This window comes from Pleurodeles waltl, chromosome 11 (assembly GCF_031143425.1).
Source record: "Pleurodeles waltl isolate 20211129_DDA chromosome 11, aPleWal1.hap1.20221129, whole genome shotgun sequence".
NCBI lineage: Eukaryota > Metazoa > Chordata > Amphibia > Caudata > Salamandridae > Pleurodeles > Pleurodeles waltl.
In genome coordinates this window covers 632,958,913-632,986,084 of record NC_090450.1, presented here as the reverse complement: position 1 = coordinate 632,986,084, position 27,172 = coordinate 632,958,913, and the positions used below count along the sequence as shown (strand labels likewise).

The 27,172-nt window shown below is 45.7% G+C and overlaps 1 protein-coding gene across 4 annotated transcripts in view; it reads right to left on the bottom strand.

The window, feature by feature from the left end:
• The window catches only part of CDCA2 (cell division cycle associated 2), a 418,898-nt gene that overhangs the window by 245,226 nt on the left and 146,500 nt on the right, over nt 1-27,172 (bottom strand). For all 4 annotated transcript variants that reach the window (XM_069214148.1, XM_069214147.1, XM_069214150.1 and 1 more), the window contains one exon: nt 12,904-13,048. In XM_069214148.1, the coding sequence (XP_069070249.1) occupies nt 12,904-13,048 (145 nt within the window). The remainder of the gene's footprint in view (nt 1-12,903; nt 13,049-27,172) is intronic.

Sequence of the window (27,172 nt, the reverse complement as noted above, 5' to 3'; positions counted from 1 at the left end):
GCCGAGGGACATCAGCAAGACAGAGGCATCACCAAGAGTTACCCAGCGGCCCGTTCTGTCCCTCTTTTTTGCAGGTCCACGCAAGATCCATGGTCGCTTCAATGCAGGATCACCCATCGACCAAACCTTGCTGCACCCACTCCCCGGGTCAAAGACAACCAACATTGTTCCCTTCCTCCTAGGACCCCATCCACAAAGCCAACTATTGGGGATTTTGTGACAAGTCCATGAGCTCCCCTTTGCGGTATTCTTCTAGGTGGAACCCCTTGTCGCCAACCATGCAGTGCTCAAGGCATCAGACTCAACCAGCACCACTGCACCTGGATGCCCCAAGGCAGGTAAGACTACTATTTTTTATTTATTTTTTAACAGACCTTACAACCTACAGGGGAGCCCTGAGAACTGTCTGCAAGGACCCCACTGTAGTACTTTTAGGACTTTACCACGTAAAAGCACATTTGAATAAACCAATTACTTGCGAAGTTGATACAACTGCAACAGTACTTACCTTCTTTGAAGTTTTCAGGTGTTGAAACATTCTATTAAAAAGTACCTATATTTTGCTAAGCATTGGTCTCTAGTTTCTTCTTCAGTGTGTCATTTATTGACTGTTTTCAACAAAGGCTTAACACTGCCCTCTGATAAGACTAAATGCTCGCCCACGCTACCACAAAATAGAGCTTTTGGTATTAGTATTATAACCCCTGTAAACTAATAAGGGGCGCCTGGACTATCTCTATAGCGTCCCCTTACATTGATACACTACATAGATAGGCAACTTCCTACAGCAGACAATAATACTTCTCGGATTTCGATAAAAAATAAAATGAAAGGTTTCATCTCTAGTAAGAAAACCTTCCATGAAATAATTTCCAGTATAGTTCACACTAAACCAAAATCTAACCAGAGGTGCTACGATCTTGCAAGAAACATTTAATCAAGAGAAAAAAATGTTACTTGATAAGCAATGCTTTCAAATGTGACTACAGAAAAATTAAGGAAGATCATCTCAATAGACTTTCCTTTGGGGAAGACCAGGTAAAACCTAAAATTGATCATTAAAAAGATGTAGTAAATGTACTACCACCACAAGATTGTGCCAAAATGTACTATCAACTATGGAAGCCCAAGATTATTGCAGAATTTCCAAACACAACTTTTAATTACCAAGTCCCGGGGACGTGGCCAAGATAGCGGCGTGAGCAGACGTGTTGGTTCGATCTCCGCCGCCCGGGCCTCTAAAATCGCCTCGGGACTGCTGATCTGGAGAGCCGCGGGGCACTGCCGTGGTGCCGAATGTGAGGAGACCCCGGGGCACCTTGGAGAGTGGGAGCGCCTGCGGCTAGACTGCTGTGCGCGCATTGTAGCGCATCCTGAGCTGGTGCCTGCGGCCGACACAGGAGAGGAGTCGCGGCCTTGCTAAGGCACGGGCCTGGGGTTCGGCGGCTCACGTCTCGGCTGCGGGGTGCGGCGGCGCACCGGGCCGAGCTCGCTTGGAGTGGAGGGCCTGAGTGGAGGCTCCGGTGCTGCACCTGGGGTCAGTCCTGGGAGTGGACCTAGCTGTCTGCTGGGCCCACTGGAAAGGGGCCGGAGAAGACGGAGGGGCAGCTGTCCTGCTGGTGAGCACCTGGTGGGCCTGGGCCTTTGGTCAGCGGTACAGTCGGCCCGCGAGGGCCCAACAGAAATCGTAGATGGACGGCCGTGTGGAGAAGACAGTGGGACTCCCTGCGGCGTGTCGGGCAGTCGGACTCTGGCTGGAGCACACGACAGGAACACACGACCCCTTGGGGCGGCCCGAGGGGGATAGGCTGTTGTACCTGCGCCTCTGCAGTCCGAGGGCAGGGAGAGGGCGACCTCCAAAGCAAAGCGAGACTGGTCAGTTAGGGACATGCTCATGGGGAGTCGCCGTCAACGAAGGGACCCGAGACCCGGGGGGAGACAGCAGAGGATGACACCGCCCCAGTTACAAAATGTTTTCTTACCTCCCTATTTGAATTTCTCCGCAGTGACTTGCAGGAACTCCGGAGGGACATATCTCAGGAGGTGAAGGAGGTACGGGCAGAGCTTACCTCCCAGGGCGAGCGGATCACGCAGGTTGAAGATGGCGAAACGGCCCAGGGTGAGTACGTGGCGGACCTACAACAAGAGGTCCTTCGTTTGAGGGAGCAGCAGGACCTCCTTCAGTTGGCGGTGGAGGACTTGGAGAATCGATCCCACCGGCATAATATCCGCATTAGAGGGGTTCCGATCAGTGCTGAGAAGGAAGACATTGGTGATTTTGTGGTGGGTTTGTTCCACTCAGTCCTCGATCTGGAGGACCAACAAGAGATCGTCCTGGACAGAGTCCATCGGGTGCGTCGTCCTGGAGGTCCTGGGGATCGTCCGCCGGATATTTTGGCGTGTGTCCACAACTTTGGGTTGAAGGAGCGCATCTTGCAGAGAACGCGCAACCTCTCGTAAGGTCCACTTCTGCGGTCATCAGCTCCAATTATTTCAGGACCTCTCGGTTCGGACCCTGCAGCGGCGGTGTGAGTTCAAACCTATTACAGAGCACCTGCGAGCGCATGCGGTGTCGTACTCGTGGGGTCACCCGTTTCGCCTTGTCTTCCGATGGGAGGAGCAGCTTTGCCAGGTGAACTCGTTGACGGAGGCAAACCGGAGCCTGGGTCTGGAGAAGGCTGCCCTGGGCTCGGCCTCGGGCTGGAGGCGGCTGCAGGATCCCGTCCGTAATGGCGGAGGAAGACGACTGAGGAGTCGCCAACGCCCTACTATGTCGGAGCAGATCTCAGAACGTCAATCGGCAGTTAGCAGTGTGGCGGCTGGGACAAGTGCCTAGGAGAAGAGAGCCGAGGAGTTGTTGGTTGGCTGTGGGCTGTTAGTTGCAAGCTTACGACCCTTTGAGAGAGGCCTGGGCGGCAGAGTTGATGGACTTGGTGGACGAGTTGGTGTGGGTCTACGGCCCGCTGTGACTTTCCTCTTCGTGATGTGTGTGAGAGGACTTTATTGCTCTGAGCACCTGTTGTGCGTTATAGTTATATGTTGGTATGCCTCCCTGCGAGTCTGGTGTTTCTGGCTTACTGTGGGATGGCTGTGCGATTGGAAGCGACTGAGGTTTTGTGTTGGCCCTTGGCCGCCTCGTAGAGCCCCTCCCCCTCTTGCCAACTTTTTTCCCTGAATCTCATGGCAGTTAAGTGCTTAAGTCTGAATGTCCGAGGGCTTAACAGCCCAACCAAGCGGCTGGCGATCCTGTCAAGGCTAGAGAAGTCTGGGAGCCATATCTGTCTATTACAGGAGACACACTTGCTGCACAGCGACATATTCCGCATGCGCTCACGTTGGTTCCCTAGACAGCTTTGGTCCTCGGCAGCCACGAAGCATGCTGGGGTGTCAATTCTGCTCTCAAGGACTTTTCCCGGGGAAATAGTAGGGAAGGTACACGAAGTGCAAGGCAGGTTTCTGGCTATTAGAGTAAGACTGGGCTCTTTCTTCTTCACCGTTGCCTCTCTCTATGCTCCAAATGCCCAGCAGGAGGCTTTCCTTAGATAGGTGGTTTCCCCGACAATTAGCTCGCCGGATAGCGCTATCTTGGTGGGCGGAGATTTTAATCTAGTGATGAACAACGAGCTTGACCGTTCGGGCCAGCACTTTGGGCAGGGAGGGGCGTTATCGGAGGCGGGACGCCAATGGCTGGCTGAATGTGGGTTGGAGGATGTGTGGAGGAAGCTCCATCCTGTGCAGAGAGATTATTCCTTCTATTCAGCAGCGTCTAAGACCTATGCACGGCTTGATCTCTTCCTGGACTCACATGAGTTTTTGCCCCGAGTCAGGGAAGCCACAAATGAACCGAGGGCCTTGACGGATCACGCTCCAGTTACCGTAGAGCTTACCATAGAGGGGGGCCGAGTGGGTGTACCGACCTGGCGTTTTAGGGACTCCTTGCTGCAGAGCGAGACAGTGGTGGCATCGCTCCAGAGTGCGATTGTGGATTAGATTGGCTTTAATGACGATGGTAATACTTCAGTGGCAACGGTTTGGGAGGCCCTGAAGGCTGTAGTGAGGGGCGAGGTAATGGCGCTCTCCGCCAGAGACAATAGGGCACGGAGGGAGACAAGGGAGAAGTTGGAACAGAGGGTGGCTACTCTGGAGCGTTCCCATAAATACACTAGGGCATCGAGAATTTGGCGTGAGCTAGAGAAAGTCAGGCAGCAGCTGAAGCGACTGGATTGGGACAGGGCAGAGTATGCGATAGCGCAACTTAAACATAAGTATTATGTTGGCAGCAACAGGTGCGCTAAGCTCTTAGCGCACAGACTACGAGCGCAACAGGCGGCGTTGGCAATAAAGCTAATTTGTTCTCCTTCGGAGGGAGGCCTACTCAAGCGACCAGATTGCAGAGGCTTTCGCAGACTTCTACCGGGGCTTGTATACGGCGGATGTATGGGACGACGCAGCTCTGGAATCTTATTTAGGGGACATAGCGGTTACCCCTCTTGGGGAGAGGGAGGCGTCTTTGCTGGATCAGCCGATAAAGTCAGATGAGGTTATATCGGCTATTTCGCGCCTAAAGGCCGGGAAGTCCCCAGTTCAAGATGGGTTCACAGCGTTATTCTATAAGACCTTCTGCGCGGAACTCGCTCCGCTACTTGTGCGCCTCTGATTCTTTTCAGGCTACGGGCACCCTGACACCTAGTATGTTGGACACTACCATTACTGTCATACATAAGTCGGGAAAAAACCCAGAAGAGTGCGCTTCATATAGACCGATCTCACTCCTGAACATTGATGCCAAGCTGTTCACTGGGATTCTTGTGTGTCGCCTCAATCCTCACATGCCGGGTCTTATTGATCCGGATCAGTCAGGTTTTATCCCACACCGGCAATGTGGCGATAACACAAAGCAGCTTCTGCATTTGATAGATAAAATAGATAGATCTCGTAGGGCAATGCTCTTTATAGCTACAGACACCGAAAAGGCATGCGACAGGGTTCATTGGCCATACCTTTTTCAGGTACTGAAGCGCTTTGGCCTGGGGCCCGGGTTTAGGTCTTGGATACGATGCGCCTACCAATCCCCTAGAGCGGTGGTTCTGGTTAATGGTGTGCTTTCTCTGCCGTTCCCAGTTGGGCGTGGGACCAGACAGGGATGCCCCCTCTCCCCCCTTTTGTTTGCGTTATATATGGGGCCCCTCGCACAGCGCTTACGGGACAGTCCTCTGGTCTCCTGGGTGAAATTTGGTGGCGACCATCATCTTATTACTCTTTATGCAGACGATGTTATGCTTACAGTGGCGGAGCCTATGACATCGCTACTTGTGCTGGTGGGGATACTAGAGGAGTTTAGCCAGGGATTTAAGGTGAACATGCAGAAGTCTCAGATTCTGAGCCTATCGGTGAACCCGGATCACGAGGAAGATCTGAGAGCCAGATACCCATTCCAGTGGTCGTCCTCATGTTTTTCTTACTTGGGGTAGAGCTGGCGACCTCTGCAGTGAAGACAGCGAGCTTGAATTATACGAAACTGGTTTGCGAGGTGCAGCGGGACCTGGAGTCGTGGGGGAGACACAAGCTGTCTTAGCAGGGCAGAGTGGCTGGGGTTAAGATGACTATTCTACCGCGTATACTTTATGTATTCCAAGCGCTCCCACTGACCCCACCTCCCCGGACGATATCCTGCGTTTTCTTTTAGAGTGGAGTCGACGGCTCACGGAGAAACATTGGTGTTTTATGGAGCAAGCAGTGGCGGGCTCCCATTTATGGAATGAGCCCTGGCTCCTACGTAGGCACAGAGCGGGGGGGACTTTATTCTTCACCGGTCACGGGAGTGACTTTGCGAATATGGGACACCGTGGCTTGTCGGTCGGGGTTGACGTCTTTTCTGTCCCCGATGACTCCCATCGGTGCTAATCCAGACTTTGAGCCTGGACTCAATCTAGAGGGACTGAGGCGCTGGTACGAGGGGGGGCTGTACATAGGGTTCTGTCCTTTGACCAGATGAAGGAGATGTACAGCTTGCGGGAGGCGGATAGGCTGATGTATTACCAGGTCCGGCATTGGGCCCTACTACCAGGCCTCTTACACCGTTCGAGAAATGGATACTGCTAAAGAAGGACAATAGGGGTGTCATCTCCAAAATATACTGACTACTGCAGGGGGAGAAGCGTCTGCCCAAGTCAAAGCGGCAGCTGAGAAGGGAGAGAGAACTTGAGGGAATTAACGGATGAGGAGTGGGATAGCATACACTATAGAACACAACACACAGCGTATAATGCAGTGAGGGTAGAGACATCATACAAGGTGGCTTCCTACTGGTATTATATTCAAGCGCGCATTCACGCCTGGAGCCCTGGTAAGTCAGACCTGTGTTGGAGGGGGTGTGGAGCCACAGGTACACTGGTGCATTTACTTTGGCACTGTCCCAAGCTACATCGTTATTGGCAAAGCATACTAGACGACATTGATATGGCATTTCACACTGAGATCCCGCGGTTCCCATCGTATATTGTGCTGGGGTTGCCCAATCCCCTTACTTTTCCATTAGGATCGCTGAGGGGGAGACAGATGGCTCTGGCGCTGAATGCTGCATTACAACAGATTCTAGCTTTCTGGGGTATGGACAGGGTCCTGACGCGGGAGGCATGGCTTCAGAAGCTGTGGTTTATCCTGGCTATGGAGAAGCTCACTTTAGCCTCCCAGCAGCGAATGAGTGACTTAAATGCGCTATGGAAACCATTTCTTCAGATCCTATCCTCAGAGTTCACGGAACTGACATGTCCGGTCTACTTGAGAGTTTTGAGATTGACCTGAACTGGGTGTAGGATATCAGGAAGGGAGTTTTTGGAGCGCTGGAATTGGAGAGGGGAGGGGATGGGAGCCGGAAGAGACTGGGAGATGACTTGGACTATTGAGGGAGGCATTGTTAGTATGGTTTATTTATTTGTTTGGATGGTTCACATTAGCAGGATCCGCAATCCGGAAGCTCATTGGACGCTGCTTGCTTTCTCTCTGGGTTATGATGTGGGGGTGGTGGGAAGCTGTTTGGTATGGCCCAGGGAGTGAGAGCTTGAAGGGAGGATCTTCTGCGGACAGAATTGTGGTCCTTGCTGGAGCTACGTATTTCTTTTACTGTCCTGAATCGTGTTGTGTTGTATTTTGTATGTTTCTATTCGCAAAATAACAATAAACAGATTTGATCCATAAATTACCAAGTCCCAAATTGAGGCCCACAGCAGTAAATCAGCTAATACCAGAAATGTAGAGCACGATGTGTCACTGTACATTTATTTCAAACAAGATCTCGACAAACATACAACTTAATGAATGGCTTCAAGAATAACTGAATTAACCGACAACCATTTTTTTTTTTTTTTTAAAGTGAGAAAGCATGAACTTTGAAGTCTTCAGGTGCTGTGTACAGCGAGATGCAAAAAAAAATAAAAAAATGCAAAATTAACTTAGACATGTTTTTCACGTTCAAGTAAGGTGATGCACAATCTGTTTGTGATGGATTTTACGGTATATAAATCTAAACTGATGAAATCCCACATGGCAGAATAACTTAGCCAGTAGTGTGCTCTTCAAGGAAATACTGACTCCTGAATTAGAATGTTTTATGATGCTGTAGTCTTGGATGCAAACTGCTGCTGGCTAGATGCAGGTAATGTATGTTGCGTGTATTTCCATAGACCCTCCACCTTTGTGGATTTTAGTATGTTTTGCGTTAGAATGCGATACTCTGGTCCCTGTAGTAGTAATCACCACTGTGTTGATCAATTAAGCATGTGATGGTTTAAGAGCGAGGCCATCCAGTCCCCGCTTATACTTCCACAACAATTTTGCATGGACTGGTCCTTGATGGCTCAAAGCCACTTCACTGTGAAACCTTGCAGGAGTGCCCCAGTCTGGCATTTGTCATCACCAGCTGAGGTTCTTGAAAAGCTGGTTTAAAGCAGCGAATCTTCTGACAGAACGGGAGACAGCAGGGCTCTGTAAAGGAAGCAGCCTATATCCAGTGGCTTTGTCACCTCCAAAGTGCCCCATTGCGCATGTTGTTTTGGTCCATCTCAGCTGGGAGGTGGACACAACACAACATCCAACAGGAGAGGAAAAATAGGATGGTCCCTGATGCTTAAACATCTAGTGGCTGCATAAGGACAATTTTTGAACGTTCCTATGCAAAAAAGCTATGGCCCTTTTCAGTATCAACCAGGGATCTGTACTCTTGACAGTTACACTGTAGGAGGCATTCAAATAAGTGATATGAGGGAAGGCCATGACATTCCTATTTAGGAAGACCAGGGAGCGGGAGCCCACGTCGCTCTAAGAGAATCTGCGCCTTAGAACTAGACTTTCATTGAAACAGCTTATGCTAAAGACCACTAAGCTTGCATGGACTGCTTCCCAACACAGAATCTATGAGCCTGGCGGTAAGGTAAGTAAATTGTTATGCTGGCTAGCCAAACAGTAAATGGTAGCTAGGATTGTCTCAGCTATTAAGGACACAGAAAAAAAGGTGTATTACGGATTTTCCTACTCTCATCTACACTTGCAGATTTCTAAAGAGAGCTGCACACAGCTCAGCATCCACCAGCAGCAGTAGCAGAGAACTCCCTTTTAAAGGGAGTTTGTAGTCTGTGCCTTCCAGATGGAAGACCAGGTGGAATTAGATCTTTCTTTGATCTTCTTGGAGCAGCAAGAGCAAATGAGTGTGATGCCAACATGGAGGACTTAGCTCCAATTAACTTCCTCTGGAGTTTAAGAGACACACCTCTTGACTCCATGTCTTTTAGCTCGGTTTTAGGAAGCCTCCCCAAAGCGTGGACTTCATTATGACCTCTGTAGAGTCATAAATTAAGTAATATTAAAACCAAGGTGAACACCTGAGCAGTACTACTCATATCATTCAATCTCACTTATTAACACACACTATGATTTGGACGAAACCGTAACCAATTGAAAGTGCTACAAAAATCCATAATTCATAGAGACCAACAAACTTTATGCCAGGATGCATTAAACACCACTGCCTCAGGTGTTTCCAATTAGAGCTGGCAATTGCAGGCGAACTCCCAGGTCCAAGCACACGGAGTGATGGACTTCAAAAAAGACCTATGATTCATGAATAGACCTTCCTCCAAGTCCTGAAAAAGCACTTGACCATCTCCTGCTTAAGAATGTGAAAGACTTGTACATTTCTCCTGGGAGCAAGTCCTGGTCAATGGGCCAGAGGTTGGAGAAGATTTGTCAGAAGACAGATTAACAGGTGTTTCCCACGATTCCTGCTGAGGCCATCCAGTCAGTTACGATTGATTATAAACGCTTAAAAGGAATCAAGCAAAATCAAGTCTGTGGTGTCACCACAATACTGGATCATCCTGAACAAGGTAAAATCTGTCACCAAGGTGATTTCAATGTCTTTAGCCTAATGAAAACCGGCAGGTGTTTGTTTGATAAGCAAAGGTATACATTTTTTGAATTCATATACAATATTCCTTTTTTTCTTAACTTTAAAGTGCACAGAAAGGGAACAGGGCTTCTGAAGGCTCCCAGAATGGATTTGTGTTGAATGAATCAAGCAGCTTTTTCAGAATTAGTTCTTATGGCTCATGAGGTGGGCAGCCCAAATGAGGTGGCTGGCCTGCTTAAATTACTCTGTTACTTTTAAATTAATATACTAAATACTCTCAGGCTGTTCAATTGAAATATTACAAACGCATTTGAATCTATGTATGAAACCTATCTAGAGAAAACTACAATGCTGTTCATTTAAATGAACCATATTTCTGGTATATCATTGATAAAACACCTTTAAACTAGGATGTTGGATCCAGCAGTTTTCAGAGTAGTGTAATCCATAGGTGATCAGGGGACTTTGAAAGTCTATTCTCCCTTGTGGGTTTCCCCACTCAGAAGGTGCACATCAGAGAGGATTACAATGCTTCTGCATCCTGTCTGCAGAAAGGCATCCAATTAAGTACTTTATACTAAAAAAAGGAATGCCCTTAAATTTAATGCAACTGGTCATTAATTAATTTCTACAATTATCTTCTGTTGAATCTGGTGTTCAGAATAGGAAAACCCTTGGAAGCCCAGGGTGACAAATATTACAGCCACTATCAAAAAGGACCTTTGGGGAAAAGGTTTCCAAAGCAGGGACAAAACCCTTTATTACAGAGTCAAGGTCTTCCTGTCTGTGTCCAAAATACCTCTTATAAACAACTCATTTTTGAAAGGATTATAAATACAGAAAGCATTTTTATAATCAGTCAAGCTTAAACAGACTTGTGGCTTCGGGTTAGCCTGTCCAGTCAGTCATTCAGTTGAGTGGGCAGAGTAAGACTTTTCTTCACAAAGTACACAGTTACTCCTCCCATGACCCTGAAAGTCCCCAGGACAGATATCACTATGAATAATCTGACCTTGAAACTTAGGAGGCTTTGTGCACTGCTCAAATCGGAAATCATAAGGGGGTACCTTGAACATAACCTGCCAAACACATTGGATTGGGGGTGATCTGAGGATTAACTACTTTAAAGTCAACATTCTGAAAAAGGTTTTGATGAACTGGTTGACAAAAACCGCTCCAGAAAAGGTGTATTTAGGAAGTTTTACCATAGGATGCAGCATGATTAGTTGAAGATCTTTAACAAGTGGTTGGGCATCATGATACATTGTTGGGGTAGTCAGTGAAGAGACATGAAAGTTGAGCACAGAGAATATAAAGTGACAAGAATTTAAAAGTGAATGGCTGCAGATTTCTTCATGGGGAACACAGCAGGCATCATTAATACAGACTTAATTATTAAAACTTGAATTCATAATTACAGATCAATCATGTTGGATAATGTAATTTAACGGGGGTGGACAGTGCTCCTAATCATATCTGTTGAACAGAAAACCTGGAAAGCTTACACCCATCCCCAAGATGCCCTCTGTATTCTTTTTAGAATAAATCCAACACGAGCATCGGTGTGGGTTTATTGTGCTGAGAAGTTTGATACAAAACTTCCCAGTATTCAGTGAAGCCATTACTGAACTGTGGAGTTCGTAATGACACATTTCCAGACCACATACTTAATATGGCCACACTGCACAATGTCTAAGAATGGACTTAGACACTGTAGGGGCATATTGCTCATGCAGCTATGCCCTCACCTGTAGTATAGTGCACCCTGCCTTAGGGCTTTAAGGCCTGCTAGAGGTGTGACTTACCTACACCACAGGTAGTGTTTTTGTGGGAATGGCACCCTGAGAGGGATGCCATGTCGACTTTGCCTTCTCCCCACCAACACACACATTCAGTATTGGCAGCATGCATGTGTTTGAGGATGGGTCCCTTAGGGTGGCACAACACATGCTGCAGCCCTTACTACCACTGGTACCTTTTACACAAGATTTGTATGTGTACCAGAGGTGTGGCAACTGTGGAAACAATGGTATATTTTTAGGGAAAGAACACTGGTGATGGGGCTTGGTTAGCAGGATCCCAGCACACTCTCAGTCAAGGCACCATCAATATGAGAGAGACAGTTTTTTTTTTTGGGGGGGCGGGGGGGTCGGGGGGTGGTAACTTGCAACAAGGGCCAGTTTCCTACATGGAGTGTTCTAGAATGCTCTTGTGAATGCTTGGTGCCACGTCTCCAGGCAATCAGGTGTAGCTGCCTGCACCTATTTCCGTCCATAGTTCTTTGGTAGGGTATACCCTTAATCTGGGAATCCATCGAACCAGGGCCTGAATTCGATCTAATCAGCCACAAAAAGTATCAGTCATAAAATTGGCTCCTTTGTTGATAGCAACTATTTCTCCACTATGGCACATTCTGGACACATATTTTGATTAGCCAAGTAGACGCAAACACCCAAGTAAAAGGCACTGACCAAGAGTGCACTTGACCTGGTCAGGGCCTGGTTGAGCTGGCCAGACAAATGCAGAATTCCCGCAATGCAGGTGGGAACATGAGAGCTAAGGTCAAGGCGCTGATAGATGGTGCATGCAGAGAGGGGACAGTTCCTTCTTGAAAAGCAGTGGACATCCCTTCATCGCCTCTTAGTGTAATCGCCCCAATAACAACAAAGTGGGCAGCAAGAGCTTCAACCCCGGCAAAATACAATAGGTTATTTTGACAGAACTAGACTGGAAAACAACATTTTTTATTCTTTGTGAACAGGTGGCAAAAAAAGTAAAGCACAGTTCCAAAACATCAGAAGGCCATTTACACACGTGATGAAGACAAGCAGCTGGATAACGGAGTGGTCACTGTATCAAATGCAGCAGATAAAGTGAATTTGCATAGGTCCATGGATTATAAAAACACCACCACAAAAACTCATCTGGCTCAATATTTGGGCTACAAGCCTGACTCACTCAGGAGTTGTGAAACTCCAGCAAGTTCTTTATTTGACAAATGTGTTTATCCATAATCATAGGCAAACTTTGAACACTCATTTTGTGTTTTTTTTTGTTTTGGGGGGGGGGGGGGGGGGAGAGAGAGAGGCGGGGGTGTTGGTCATTGGCAAGAACATAATCAGCTTAAAATGCATTTCTGGGAACATCAAATCTTCCCGTAGGCATTCTGGGACTATTATTTCCTCAAATTATGCTTTCATCTGCGCTTTTAAAGAGAGGAATTGAGGCCAGGACCGGATTTAGTAATATGGTTTGGTGGATCAGAGCCGTTTTGCCTGCCAGGCACCCTTTTCACTATTTCAGAAGGCAGTGTATACGATCAAGTAATCAGCCTAACAATCGTATGTAAGTCTCCCTGAATCCTTTGTAGTCATCTCTCTATGTGTGGTGCTGGCGGCATATGAAAACTGATGAAAATGGATTTCGAGACTAATCGAAAATGCATGTAAATGACCTATCACCTATAAAGTGGAAGTGAGGAAAAGAGTCGATTTAGTTACCATTTTGTGCATGATGTACGCCATCCTCCAAAAAGTCAGTAGAGGCACAATTCTGCTCCCTTTCCTCCAACGAAAGAAACGAGTCTCGGAAAGCAGAGATTTTTTCTTTCAAAGATGAATGCCTCCCAGTTCTAAATGGACTAACCTGAAAAGAGAGCAAATTTCAATGAAATCTAAAGCACATAAGCAATTGACACTTTTGCTACCATCTACACTAGCCCTACAATAGATGTCAAATTTGTTCTATTACAAGGCTGAACGAAAGTAAAGGTACACCAAGTCTTCTACAAATACCTACCTTTATAGTAAGCTTTTTCACACTACAATCATTTTATGCTCAAAAGTTACAGAACACTGCTTTTTTTTGGTTTCCCAAAAGAAGGTTTACCAACTTCACCCACTGAAAAAAATGTATTTTGTAAAATTGGACTGCTTTTGGACTTGATCCACCCGAACTTTATCCAGTTTCAGCATAGATAGGAAATTATTCAAAGTTGTCGAGAGCGCACATATATTTAGTCTACTATTCACGAACTAAAAAGAACATAAGGATTTAGCCATTGAGGTGGCTTTACTTTATTACAGCATAACGAAGATTTACAAGTTAGGTGCTATACAGACTTCAAACATTCATTTATGATTGTAATTTTTAGCACAGATAATTGTCATGCAATAAACGTATACCTTGTTTTAATGGCTTTCATGCATTCTTGTGCGGCTTTCCAACCTTTAACTGCAGAGAACAGTTTACACAAAGAAAAAAAAGAAAAAAAAAGAAAAAGGACCACAGCTTACACTTAGCTTACTTAACTACAGAATGACTAGTGACATCATAAAGCATTGATGGATAACCAAATAAGGTATTTACCTTATAAGGCAGTGCAGGGTTACACCTAAGTTATAAACAGAGAGGTTGGCTAAGCACGAGCTATCGAACGAGGGTTGTTGGTTTTAGATTGTGCCAGTGTGCTTTTTAGGACTAACACATGGAATGCAGGTACTTGTAACTGTCTAGACATCAGTAACTGTACGAAATCTTTGCTGAAAAGTGATGTCCCTACCTGTAAGGAAATGCCTCCTTGGAATGGTTACCCTCCCCCCCTGACTTTTTGCCTTTTGTTGATGCCAGTTATGATTGAAAGTGTGCTAACCAAGGCCCAGCACCAGTGTTCGTTCCCTAAACTGTACATTTGTTCCCACAATTGGCACAGCCCGGGCACACAGATAAGTCCCTTGTAAATGGTACCCCTGCCACCAAGGGCCTTGTTGCCAGGAAAGGTCTGTAAGGGCTGCAGCATGTCTTATGCCACCCTGGGAACCCCTTACTCAGCGCATGCACACTGCCTCACAGCTTGTGTGTGCTGGTGGGAAGAAAATGACTAAGTCGACATGGCACTCACCTCAGAGTGCCATGCCCACCTCTCACTGCCTGTAGCATAGGTAAGTCACCCCTCTAGCAGGCCTCACAGCCCTAAGGCAGGGTGCACTATACCACAAGTGAGGGCATATGTGCATGAGCACTATGCCCCTACAGTGCCTAAGCAAAACCTTAAACTTTGTAAGTGAAGGGTAGCCATAAAGAGTATATGGTCTGGGAGTTTGTTAAACACGAACTCCACAGTTCCATAATGACTACACTGAAATCTGGGCAGTTTGGTATCATGCATCTCAGCACAATAAATGTACACTGATGCCAGTGTGGGATGTATTGTAAAATACACCCATATGGCATCTTAGAGATGCCACATGAATACCAGTTCAACTCCTAGTGCTAGGCTGACCAGTTTCTGCCATCCTGCCACAACCAGACTAGTTTCTTGCCACATGTGGTGAGTGTCTTTGTCACTCTGTGACCAGGAACAAAGCCTGCACTGGGTGGAGGTGCTTCTCACCTCCCCCTGTAGGAACTCTAACACCTGGTGGTGAGCCTCAAAGGCTCATGCCTTTTGTTACAGCACCCCAGGGCATCCCAGCTAGTGGAGATGCCCGCCCCTCAGGCCACTGCCCTCACGTTTGGCAGCAAGGCAGGAGAGGATAATGGAAAAAACAAGGACGAGCTACCCACCAGTTAGGACAGCCCCTAAGGGGCCTTGAGCTGAGGTGACTCCTGCCCTTAGAAATCCTCCATCTTGAGATTGGAGGATTCCCCCAATAGGATTAGGAATGTGCCCCCCTCCCCTGAGGGAAGAGGCACAAAGAGGGTGTAGCCACCCTCCAGGACAGTAGCCATTGGCTACTGTCGCCCCGACCTAAACACACCCCTAAAATTAGTATTTAGGGGCAACCCAGAACCCACGAAATCCGATTCCTGCAACCTACACAAAGAAGGACTGCTGACCTGAAAGCCCCACAGAGATGAAGTAGACGACAACTGACTTGGCCCCAGTCCTACCGGCTTGTCTCCAGACTTAAAGAACCTGCTCAGCGACGCATCCAACAGGGACCAGTAACCTTTGAGGTCTCAGAGGACTGCCCTGAACCCGAAAGATCAAGAAACTCCAGATAACGGCGGCACTGTTCAACAACAGCAACATCTTTGCAACAAAGAAGCAACTTCTAAAGAACTCACTCTTTCCGCCGGAACCGTGAGACTTCACACTCTGTGCCCGACGCCCCCGGCTCGAGCTCCAGAGAACAAACACAGTAGAGAGAACTCCCAGGCGACTGCAACGACGTGAGTAACTTGAGTCGACCCCCCTGCACCCCCACAGCGACACCTGCAGAGAGGATCCAGAGGCTCCCCCTGACCGCGACTGCCTGGTAACAAGGAATCCAACCCCTGGACCAAGCAATGCACCTTCAGCCCCCAGGACTGAGAGGAACCAACCTCCAGTGGAGGAGTGACCAGCAGGGGGCCCTCTCCCTAGCCCAGTCGGTGGCTGGCCCAAGAAGCCCCCCTGTTCCCTGCCTGCATCACCTAAGTGACCCCCAGGTCCCTCCATTGCTTTCAATAGCAAACCTGACGCATACTTTGCACACTGCACCCGGCCGCCCCAGTGCCGCTGAGGCTGTGTTTTGTGGGCCTGTTTGAGGGCCCACCCCCCTCCCCTGGTCTGCTCCCCAAGGACACAGGTACTTGTCTGCTAGCAGACTGGAACTGGAGCACCCCTGTTCTCCATAGGCACCTATGTGTTTTGGGCCCTCCTTTGACCTCTGCCCCTGACCGGCCCTGTGTTGCTGGTGCAGTGACTTTGGGGTTACCTTGTACCCCCAACGGTGGGCTGCCTATGCCCAGGAGATTGACTGTGTAAGTGCTTTACTTACCTGAGAAACCTAACAATACTTACCTCCCCCATGAACTGTTGATTTTTGCACAGTGTTCACTTTAAAAAAAAGCTTGTCATTTTAACCAAAACTGTGTATATTACTGCTTTAATTCAAAGTTCCCTACTTACCTGTGTGGAGTACCTTGCATTTAATGTATTTACTTCAAATCTTGAATCTTGTGGTTCTAAAATAAATTAAGAAAATATATTTTTCTAAATAAATACTATTGGCCTGGAGTTAAGCCTTTGAGTGTGTGTTCCTTATTTATTGCCTGTGTGTGTACAACAAATGCTTAACACTACCCTCTGGTAAGCCTACTGCTCGACCACACTACCACAAAATTATCTAATTTTGCCACTATCAACCTCTAAGGGGAACGCTTGGACTCTGTGCACACTATTTCTCACTTTGAGGTAGTATATACAGAGCCAACTTCCTACACTACCCATCACCTACATATGTCAAATGCCCATCCCTTCCTGTGTCACAGGATGGGAGGAAGCAGGGGCAATGAAGAAATCTACTACTGGGCAAACCAGTCAGACCAATGGGTAAATGAAGAAAAATAATTGCTTGTTTATCATTTGAATTAAGGCCTAGCAACCCATCACTAAAAGTTGAGGGCAAATGCGGCCTAGGCACTTCTCACCACTCTCAAGTGTGTCCCCACTCCTAAATGTGAAACAGTACACCACCTTCAAGCATATATAGCAAGTACCAAGGAGATTCATATACAATTCTAAGCAGCTGCGTCACCAGTGGCATTGGCAGACAATGCCACAGGCTACAGTGTTTGCACTTTTAGATACTGCTAGAGCAGGTGTTTTAATAAAACTTAATAATTAGTGTCTATGTATTTTGAATAAGTTTATGTAGAATATATAATAATGTGTAAAAATAATGTACGCATTTGAAAATTTGATCATGAAGAATGGCCACCCATGTTAACAAAGGGTACTAATCAATGATTTAATAATATGTAATGTTGAATTAAATTTAGACTAATGCAGTAATATGTCATATTCACAGTTATGAATTAAACTTTAGCTTTCATAATTGTAGACCTTAACTTAGCGAGTGTCATGGCCTACTTGCCAGGCCTCATGTAAAATCTGTATTTCTTAGCATTTAATAAAATGGTTGTCCAAAGAAAGTTAAACTGTGAATTCCTATTGTATTGTGTAAATGTGCTCATAACGGAGGCTTTTCGTGTGAACCGACTGCTAGGAGATGATGTTCCTGCTAATGCAACATTTTATATGTAATGGGTTTGAGACTGACTTTCTCAGGGCAAGAACAATGAAGATACGGACTAGAGTAGAAGCTGCAACAATATTGTTACCAGACAAGCCGGATGATGACGACATTGCAAGACAAACCAATCAACGACATGTGAACGGAGTTGTTAGAAATGGGGTCTTTGGTTGGCAGTCAGGTTACCCCTATCCAAGCAAGGACCCTCACTCTAGTCAGGCTAAGTCACACACAATCCAAATTATCCTGTGCCCACCCTCTGGTAGCTTGGCACTGAGCAGTCAGGCTTAACTTAGAAGGCAATGTGTAAAGTATTTGTGCAATAAATCATACAATACCACCATATAGCACCACAAAAATGCACCACACAGTGTTTAGAAAAATATATAATACTTATATGGACAATTGCAGGTCAATACGATCAAAGATGCAATAAGTAAATGTAGAGATATCACTGAAAAGTGACAAAGTGTCTTAAATCTTTTTAAAGCAAACAAAGTCTCTTTCAAGCACAAAGTACCAGGTTCCTGTGAAAAATCTCTGCAAAGGACCGCAGAGGAGGAGAAGCATGCAAACAAAGGGGTGTGCATCGATTTCTCGGGCCGCACACAGCGAATCGGCGTTTAGTTTCCACGTAGGAACGGCTTTGCGTCGATTTCCGGCACTCGGTCGAGGATCTTCTTCAGGTTGTAGGGTTTTGAGACGCCCCGGGGACGGTGTGTGGATCTCCTGCACTGGCAGGACGAAGTCACATGAGCTGCGTCGATCCGGTGGGTGCTGCGTCGAATTGTCCACCTCACGGCAGGTGCTGCGTCGATTACTCTCTGGAAGTCAGGCTGCGTTGTTCCAGGTCGGCTATGCGTTGATCCAGTGGGCTGTGCGTCGAATTTCCAGTCGCTATGCTGGCACTGCATTCATCTGCTCGTTGCGAAGTCAGGCTGCGTCGTTCCAGTTCTGCGTACAGTGAAATTTTCACTGCAATGCAAGCTGTGCGTCGTTTCTGGCAGGCTGTGCGTCGGATTTCACTTCACAAGGAGTCCTTCTTGAAGAGATGAAGTCTTTTTGAGCCCGAGACTTCAGGGAACAGGAAGCAAGCTCTATCTGAGCACTTCTTCACCACAGCCAGAGAGCAGCAAGGCGGCAGGGCAACAGCAAGGCAGCAGTCCTTCACAGAAGCAGTCAGGTGAGTCCTTTGGGCAGCCAGGCAGTTCTTCTTGGCAGGATGCAGGTTCTGGTTACAAGTTTCTTCTCCAGAAAGTGTCTGAGTTGGAAGGGGCAGAGGCCCTGTTTATATAGCCAAAAGTGCCTTTGAAGTGGGGGAGACTTCAAAGAGTGGCTAAGTGCACCAGGTCCGCTTTCAGTTCAATCCTGTCTGCCAGGGTCCCAGTAGGCGGTGTGGCAGTCCTTTGTGTGAGAGCAGGCCCTCCACCCTCCCAGCCCAGGAAAACCTATTTAAAATGCAGATGTATGCAAGTGAGGCGGAGTATCCTGTGTTTGGGGTGTGCCTGAGTGAATTCACAAGGAGCTGTCAACTAAAAGTGGCATTTCTAAAATGGTAATATTAAATTCAACTTCACCAGTCAGCAGGATTTTAAATCACCATTCTGGCCATACTAACTATGACCTTCCTACTCCTTTCAGATCAGCAGCTACTACTCAAACAATGTATGAGGGCAGCCCCAATGTTAGCCTATAAAGGGAGCAGGCCTCACAGCAGTGTAAAAACGAATTTAGGAGTTTTACACTACCAGGACATGTAAACTAGTCCTGCCTTTTGCCTACACAGCACCCTGCCCTATGGGTTACCCAGGGCATACCACAGGGGTGTCTTATATGTAGAAAAAGGGGAGTTTTAGGCTTGGCAAATACTTTTAAATGCGAAGTTGAATTAGCAGTGAAACTGCACACACAGGCCTTGCAATGGCAGGCCTGAGACAAGGTTAAGGGGCTACTTAAGTGGGCGGCACAATCAGTGCTGCAGGCCCACTAGTAGCATTTAATCTACAAGCTCTGGGCACATATAGTGCACACTACTAGGGACTTCCGGGTAAATTAAATAGTCCAACTGGGTAAGATCCAATGTTACCATGTTTAAAGGGAGAGAGCATATACACTTTAGCACTGGTTAGCAGTGGTAAAGTGCGCAGAGTCTAAAAACCAGCAAAAACAGTGTCCAAAAAGTGGAGGGAAGCAGGCAAAAAGTTAAGGGTGACCACCCTAAGGCTGTCAGGTCTAACAGGAGTAATATTAGAATTCACAGATTTGGGATTTTAGTTTTATTGGACAGAGTGCGAACATAAAATTGACTGACCAATAGGGATTTGGGGGATAGTCTGGGTAACTTTGACTTAACGACACCACACAGAGAAGCCAATTTCTCCAGACCGAGAGGTTATTATTATCTTATGCGTCTTGACAAGAGACGTGCTTAACTTTACTGCTTAAAGACTTTGCCCTTTTAAATTCTTATGTTGAATCCCAATGCCTTGCTGATAAACTGATGTCCTGAGGACAAAGACTGATTCTGCTTTGCTGATCAACCCTGAGGATAGGTATATCCAAATTGTGATTATTATGCATATTTGCTTTTTCTTTCTAGGTACCAACTGCGCTGTTTTGATAGAGCCATGGTTAGACGTTTTTCCCAAATTTGTGTTACTAAATTGTTTTGCATGAAGCCCAACATGCTGATGCTAATCTGATGTTAGTTAAGGATTCTCACTAATTGAATTATGATAACAGGGACTAATGCTTGTATGTTATCACATTGACACAGCTGACTATTACTGATTTGCACCATAACCTTAGAATGTGTCGCTGTTCAAGCTTGGATTAGATTACTTTTCTTCCGCCACTTCGGACAGCCAGTGTTGTTTCTGTATGTGTTACATCTGATTTTGAGATTAATCTACATGACCTTAGCATTGTTAATATAGGGAAATAAAGATTCTAAACTTTTACTAAAGGTGTGGTTATTCATGACTGAAAGGTCATAGTGAGTGACAATTACTGACTCCATTGATTATTGATTACTAATGGTTATTGATTATTGTGTATTGATTATTGATTATGTACTGAAGCTATGGGAAGAACATCTTAATTGCGAGTCAAAAGGTTCATTAACCTATTCGCGTCCCATTGTAAATATACTTATTAAGGTCAGACATGCTAAGAATACCCAAAGGAAAACTACCACAACAAGACTTAACCTTCCTAGTAGTGGTTTGCCGTCATTTTGCCGACTTATATTTCTCTTCCAAAACTGCAGGGCCATGACACCTCGGTAGGACGAGACAATGTCAGCCTTATGGAGTAGGGGAAGTAAAGGCGTTTAATAAACTAGCTGCCAAACTCCCTAGTGCATAACTGACAAAAACAGGATCTCCTTAAAAGGGATAACTGCAGTTGCAGTAATTTTTTATTTAATTTGTCAGCCACGCAGAAACACTTGTCAGAAAAGTTGTGTGCGAGGTAGTCTGACGACTACTATCTACCAGAAGTACCAATAGAATCATCTTCCACCTGTCCAGCTCACAGACTAAATCTCCTCAGAGTCCGTCTCATATCTAGCCTGCATTGGCTAAGCAGGGACCAGCCTAGGAAGCACACACTGTAGTATAGGGGAAAAGTTATACACCTTACATCTACCATCTCTTTCTTCAGGGTTTGCCCAAGATGCTGATATTTAAATTGCGATGCCCCTAAAAGACTCACTAAGCAGTCACTGAAATATAGTAATCTGCCAGTAAGCCCCTAAAACAGGCCTAAAATCGGTAAATGGTAGACAGCAAGAAATTCACCAACGCCATTCACCAATTAATCACACTTCTAAACACTATATGTAGAAATATATGTCATATAAGCCAGCACTGATCTGATGGTATACACATGTTCAAATGTTCGTTCTATTTTGATTACAATATTATCATTGCATAATGCACACTCTTCTTATGCTACCGTGTTTTGTTTGTGCATAGTTAAGGGCCTGCAGGGGCATACATACGTAACGGGCCCTTTAGACTGCCCTTGGTGAATGAGCAGCTTTAAATAGGGCGGCTCATAATGCCACAATATTGAATAAGGCTTTGTACATCAGAAAAAGGGGGGAGATGAACACTAGCAAAGCCAATAGACCTCACCTTTCGAGCCTATTGGCTTTGCAAGAGCTTTGTGGTGGTGCAATGCTGTAAAGTCGAAATAAAATACATTTTTTAAAATAAACAAGCATTGGCAAAGACAATAGGTTTTGCTTACACTAGAGCTATTAGCTTCGCAAATATCCTTTAGATATGTACAGCAGTGTGGGGTGGCACTGCACACATTAGTATGGAGAGGCATACTGAGGAGTGGAGTAGAGAGGATTGGCACAGAATGGCACAGTGGAACAGAGTGGCATACAGAGGAGTGGTATGGTGTAGAGTACTGTACAGTAGAGTGGCGTAGAGTTGGGTAAGGCAGAGTGGCGTAGAGTTGGGTAAGGCAGAGTGGCGTGGAGTTGGGTAAGGCAGAGTGGCGCACAGTACAGTGGCGCAGACTAGAGTGCTGCAGCGTGTATTAGAATGGTGCAGAGGATATTAGAATGGTGGAGAATGCAATGGCATGGAATGGAATGGAGTAATGTGGCGTAAAATGCAGTGGCAGAGTAGATTAGAGTGGCATAGAGTGCAGTAGTGCAGAGTAAAAGGGCGAAAAGTGCACTGGTACAGAGTAGAGTGGCATACAGAAGAGTTTTGTAGAGGACAGTGGCATGAAGTGCAGTGGTGTACAGTAGAGTGCATTGGCCTATAGTAGAGTGCAGTGGTGCACAGTAGTGTAGTGTCAGAATGCAGTGGAATAAAGTACAGTGGGGTAGTGTGCAGTGGCACAGACTGGAACAGCGTAGAGTGCAGAGTCATAGACTAGAATGTTGCAGAGAAGAGCAGAGTGGCAGAGGGTGCAGTGGCAAAGAATGGAGTAGAGTGTTGTAAAGTGTCAGAGAAGAGTGCAGTGGTGTTGAGTACAGCGTAAGGGGGGTGGCCTGGGAAAGAAGCAACATGGAAGGACGGGAAGAAAAAGAAGGTACATAGACGGGGATATGGGAGACAGACTGAGTAGATCCAAAAACGGGAGCGGTGGATGGACACAAGTACTTCGTCCATACTCCAGGGGACAGTCAAATGCAAGAAGAGGGCACGACACTGGCATGCCATGACAAACTGGGACAAAGGAAATAACAGCAACGCTGAAGCTAACAACTAGTAAGCTATGAGCGAGCTGTAAGCCCACTGTATGTGAACAACACGTCTTGAAGAGACACTGCATGCGCTGTCTAGGCAAACCTAAAAAGATACAGAGACATTCAGCCACATGATTTTGTAGCACTTCATTACACATGCACACCAGCAAGATGACTGTCTTTTTCTTGCTTTTTTTTAACCTATCGGAAATGGATTGAAAAAGATAAAGAAACATTAGTAGCACCAACCAAAGCAGGATTTTTTTTTTTTTTTTTTTTTTTTAAAGGGCAGCGTAGTCGACAGCAATTTACTACCTAGTCCTCTCCAAACTATATAAAGACTGGGCATGAGGAGCAATGAGAAGCGGGATGGGTGGAGGAGCAGGGGAGGAAGAAGCAGCACACAAAGGGGAGCTACATGGGTGTGGAGAAGCATACAAGCGAGAAATCAACACCGAGCATGGCGACAGAGTTTGGCAGGGAGAAGCTCACAAGAGCTTAAAACATGAGGGATATAGCAGCAAGGGGCACATGAGCAGGTATTTGTCAAGGTGAGAAGCACACATGGTAGAGAGAGAAAACACATGCACTCTCATGGACTGCTTAAGCCAAAATAAAAAAAACTAGTTCCCAAAAAGTGAGCAGTGAAGGGATAGAAGCTAGTTAATGGGAAAGACTGTAAAATAGTTATGCTCCAGGAGAGAAACACACACAAAACAGACAAACTATTACAAGCCCTCAATAGGTATACAACCAGTTTGTGCTTTCTGGTAGGCTGAACCTAAAAAACAAAAAAGTATGCCCTGCAATTTTTACACCACAATGACCCTTTTAAAATGCAGTAGGTATAAATATTTGTGGAGTTGATTTAAAATCACACCGTTAAACGCACCCATACAAAACAGGGGAACATTTGGGTTAATGAGAACTCGGGATATGTTGCTATACCTCTCAGTTCATTTCAAGCCTATATTCAGCAGGATCATCATTTGGCCATAGAACATCTGGATTTTGTGAAGAAGATACTAGTCATTGTTGTGGCAAAAGTAACTTGGGCTCAACTTCAGTGTTCTCTATTTATACGAGCATTCTTTCTCCAACCTTTTTCAAATTCCATAGCAGGATCAGATAACCAAAAGCTCGAATTATGCATTTCCTTCTTTATTCTTCGCCCAGCAGCCCAAAGCAATGAACTGTCAAAACTATTTGAAGGAGTGCATATTCCTCAATACCTATGAGACCACACACCAATCATAGTCCAGAAACTCATAACAATCCTTAAAAAAAAAAAAAGTATGGCTGCTGTTCAACATGGCTAAAAGTTAGTGGTGTGGACAAGAGCGGCATGGAGTGTTGTAGAGTAAAATGCTGAAGAGTGGTGTAGAGTGGAGTGGCAGAGAGTGTTGTGTACTGAAGTGGCTTAGTATGGAGTCATGTGGCATACCCTGGAGTAGCATAGGGTAGAGTGGGCTGGTGTAGAGCTCACCAGCACAGTGTTGCAGAGTATAGTGGTGGAGCACAGTGCCATTAAATTTAGTGGCATACGATGCAGCGTTAGAACGCAGTGGCATAGATTAGAGAGGTGTAGAGTCGAATGGCATGGAGCGGCACAGAAAATAGTACAGTGGCAGACTGCGATGACAGTGCAGAGGTGTAGAATGGCGTAAAGTGCTGCGGAGTGGAGTAGCATAGAGTTGAGTGATGCATATGGTAGTGGCACAGAGTCGAGTGGCAAAGACTGCAGTTGCGTAGAGTGGAGTTGAGTGGCGCCTCGTAGAGTGGAGTAGTGCACAGTAAGTGGCATAGAGTTCAGTTTTGGAAAGCGCAGTGGTGCAGAGAAGTGTTAGATTGCAATAGAGAAGAGTAGAGTAGAGAGCAGTATCGTAGAGTACAGTGAAAGTGCAGTTATAGAGTGCACTGGTGTGGAGTGCAGTGGCTAAGACAGAGTGGCATAGAGTGCAGTGGCAGAGTGGAGTGGTGCTGAGTATAGTGGCATAAAAAGAGTACAATGAAGTGGCGTGGAGTACTACAGGGTAGGGTGCAGCTGCGCAGAGTGGCACAGTGTGTAATGGCAGATAGGTGGTGTAGAGGGTAGTGGCAAATAGTGCAGTGGTTACAGAGCAGATTAGAGTGGCATACAGTGGATAGGCATAGAGTGCAGGGGCACAGAGTTGAGTGTTACAGAGTAAAGTGCATTAGCGTATAGTGTACTGGCAGAGTGCAGTGGCATAGAGAGCAGAGTTGCAGAGTATCACAGACTACATCAGCATAGAGTGGTACAGTGGAGTTATGCATGTCAGATCAGTGCGTCCTAGACTGGAGTGATGTAGAATGCAGTGGTAAAAGGTGCAGTAGTGTAAAGTACAGTGGCAAAGAGTGCATGGGCATGGAGTGGTATAAAATAGATTAGAGGCGCACAGCATGAAGTGGCATAGAGTGGAGTGGTGCAGAGTGCTGTGGAGTGGTGTACAGTGGAGCAGTGCAGTGGTGTAGATTGGAGTATTCATGGTGTGGGGTAGCACACTGCCATTACAGGCAACACATTGTCAATTCAAATGACCATTACCTTTGCACAGACATACATGTTTTACTAATAAAATTGTACACTGCACATACGAAAATGTATGGAAATTGCATCACTTAGTTTAATGATTTGTTTTAATCATGTTAAAGTATTTTTTCCAACATCCCTCAGAAATAACAAAAAGTGCTTCATTTGTGCATTCATAATTCTAATATATTCAGAAATTCGTGCAGTTTATTTAAATGGTGTTGTGTGCTAGAAAAAAACTCTTTTCTATCCCAAATATCCAGCAAGATTGTCACATAAATCCTCACTTTGAAGTCAGAAAAAGAAAAGTAAACAGTCTGTAGCCAGCGCCTGTCATTTGACCACGATTTTTGATTGCACAGCATGACGAGATAAGAACAAGATTTGCAGGGCTGTTTACAGAAAGGGAACACTCAGAAGGATTCTATTAATGTTTTGGAGAGAAGGACCAAACTCAAACTGGACAGCTGAAAACAAATAAAGCCAAAAAATGGAAATCAAGAATATGTGAGTTACAAAGCCAAAAGTAAGCAACAAGCAGAAAACATTTCTAGGTCAACTTTCTAAACACCCCCAAGATGTCTTTAGCAAACCAGGGGGCTGTCTGGTAGACAGCGACCTAAAAATACATTTCTTCTTTCTTTGCTGCTCAGCCATCCTATAAAAGCCTTTATTTCATAAGAACTGTAATCAATCATTAATGTTACTGCTGGGTTTATTGTGCTGCAAAAATGTGCACATTTTATGTTTTTCTTTAGCAATAAACCCATAACATTATGTTAATAGCCTTTCTGGGTCATTTAGAATTGACATACAAGTGGGAAGGCAAAGCACAGCACACTATTATTTAGGTGATTAGTTAGTGCAACCATGCCCTACATCTTCAAGGGCAAGTTAGAGTTTATACAGGCCTTACACCTAAACTGTCTAATCCTTAGGGAAACAAGATTTATGAATTTTTATATGTTCCACTATATTACATTTTACACCTGATCACAATGGGAGGTGAACTACAGTGAGTTCTTTGAGACAGTAAATGACTAACAGTGTTTCCTCCCATATGTGGATAATGTAGCAGAAGCCATTGATGCATCCCTGCAGAGAGCATTGTCTTCACACAATAGCCGCTGGGCAGACAACTATTATTTAACCACAAAGGCAAGTCTGGAACATCGGAGTCCATCCCCACAAGTTAAAGTCACAATGGCTACCAAGATTAATGGAAAACTGCCAACCAGCATCACAAAATTTCTTAATGACCCTAAAAAAAAGATTAATCAATCTTGGGAGTCTTGCCAATATATATTAAAGGGCATTGAAGGCCCACTGACCCAGTCTCATCAATATGGACAAGGAGGTCAACAAAATAGGTAACCTGATTTCACTGGAAATTCGATCTGGATGGGTCCAAGGGTAAATTGATTTATTGAAAAAAGCTAACTGTACCCAGCCTACCAAGAAGCACCACTCTCTTAATCAAAACTGACCCATAGTGGTGCGAACTGGCAATGTAAAAAGCAGGCCCAATTGCAGTAGGCAGTCACTTTGGTGACCCTTCAGGAATAAACTCATCAAGTTTATCACCACTTTTCATCCTTGGATAAGACCACATGAAGAGAGTATTTGGCCATAAGATTTTTGGCAGGGCCGAAAGAGGCAGGGGCCACTCAACCAGCCAGCCTTTCATTTCAGCTGTGCAGAGGTGTCAAGGTCTCAGGAAAGTGATCAAATAGCAAAATCAAAAGAGATTCAGAGGATGCTTTCCCATGCATGGAACTTGCAAAGGTTAAGGTGGCAGATGTGCATTCCCTCAAGTAAACACCACACATACCAGGAGGAGCCTCAGGCAATGAGTTACTTATTTTGCTCCTCAAAAGAGAGTGGAAGGGAGGTTCAGCTTGATTGAAGACAGATGCAAAGAGGTTAAAGGGATGCCTGGGTCCTTCAGACAGTAAAAAGAAAAAGTCTCAGAGTTCTAATTT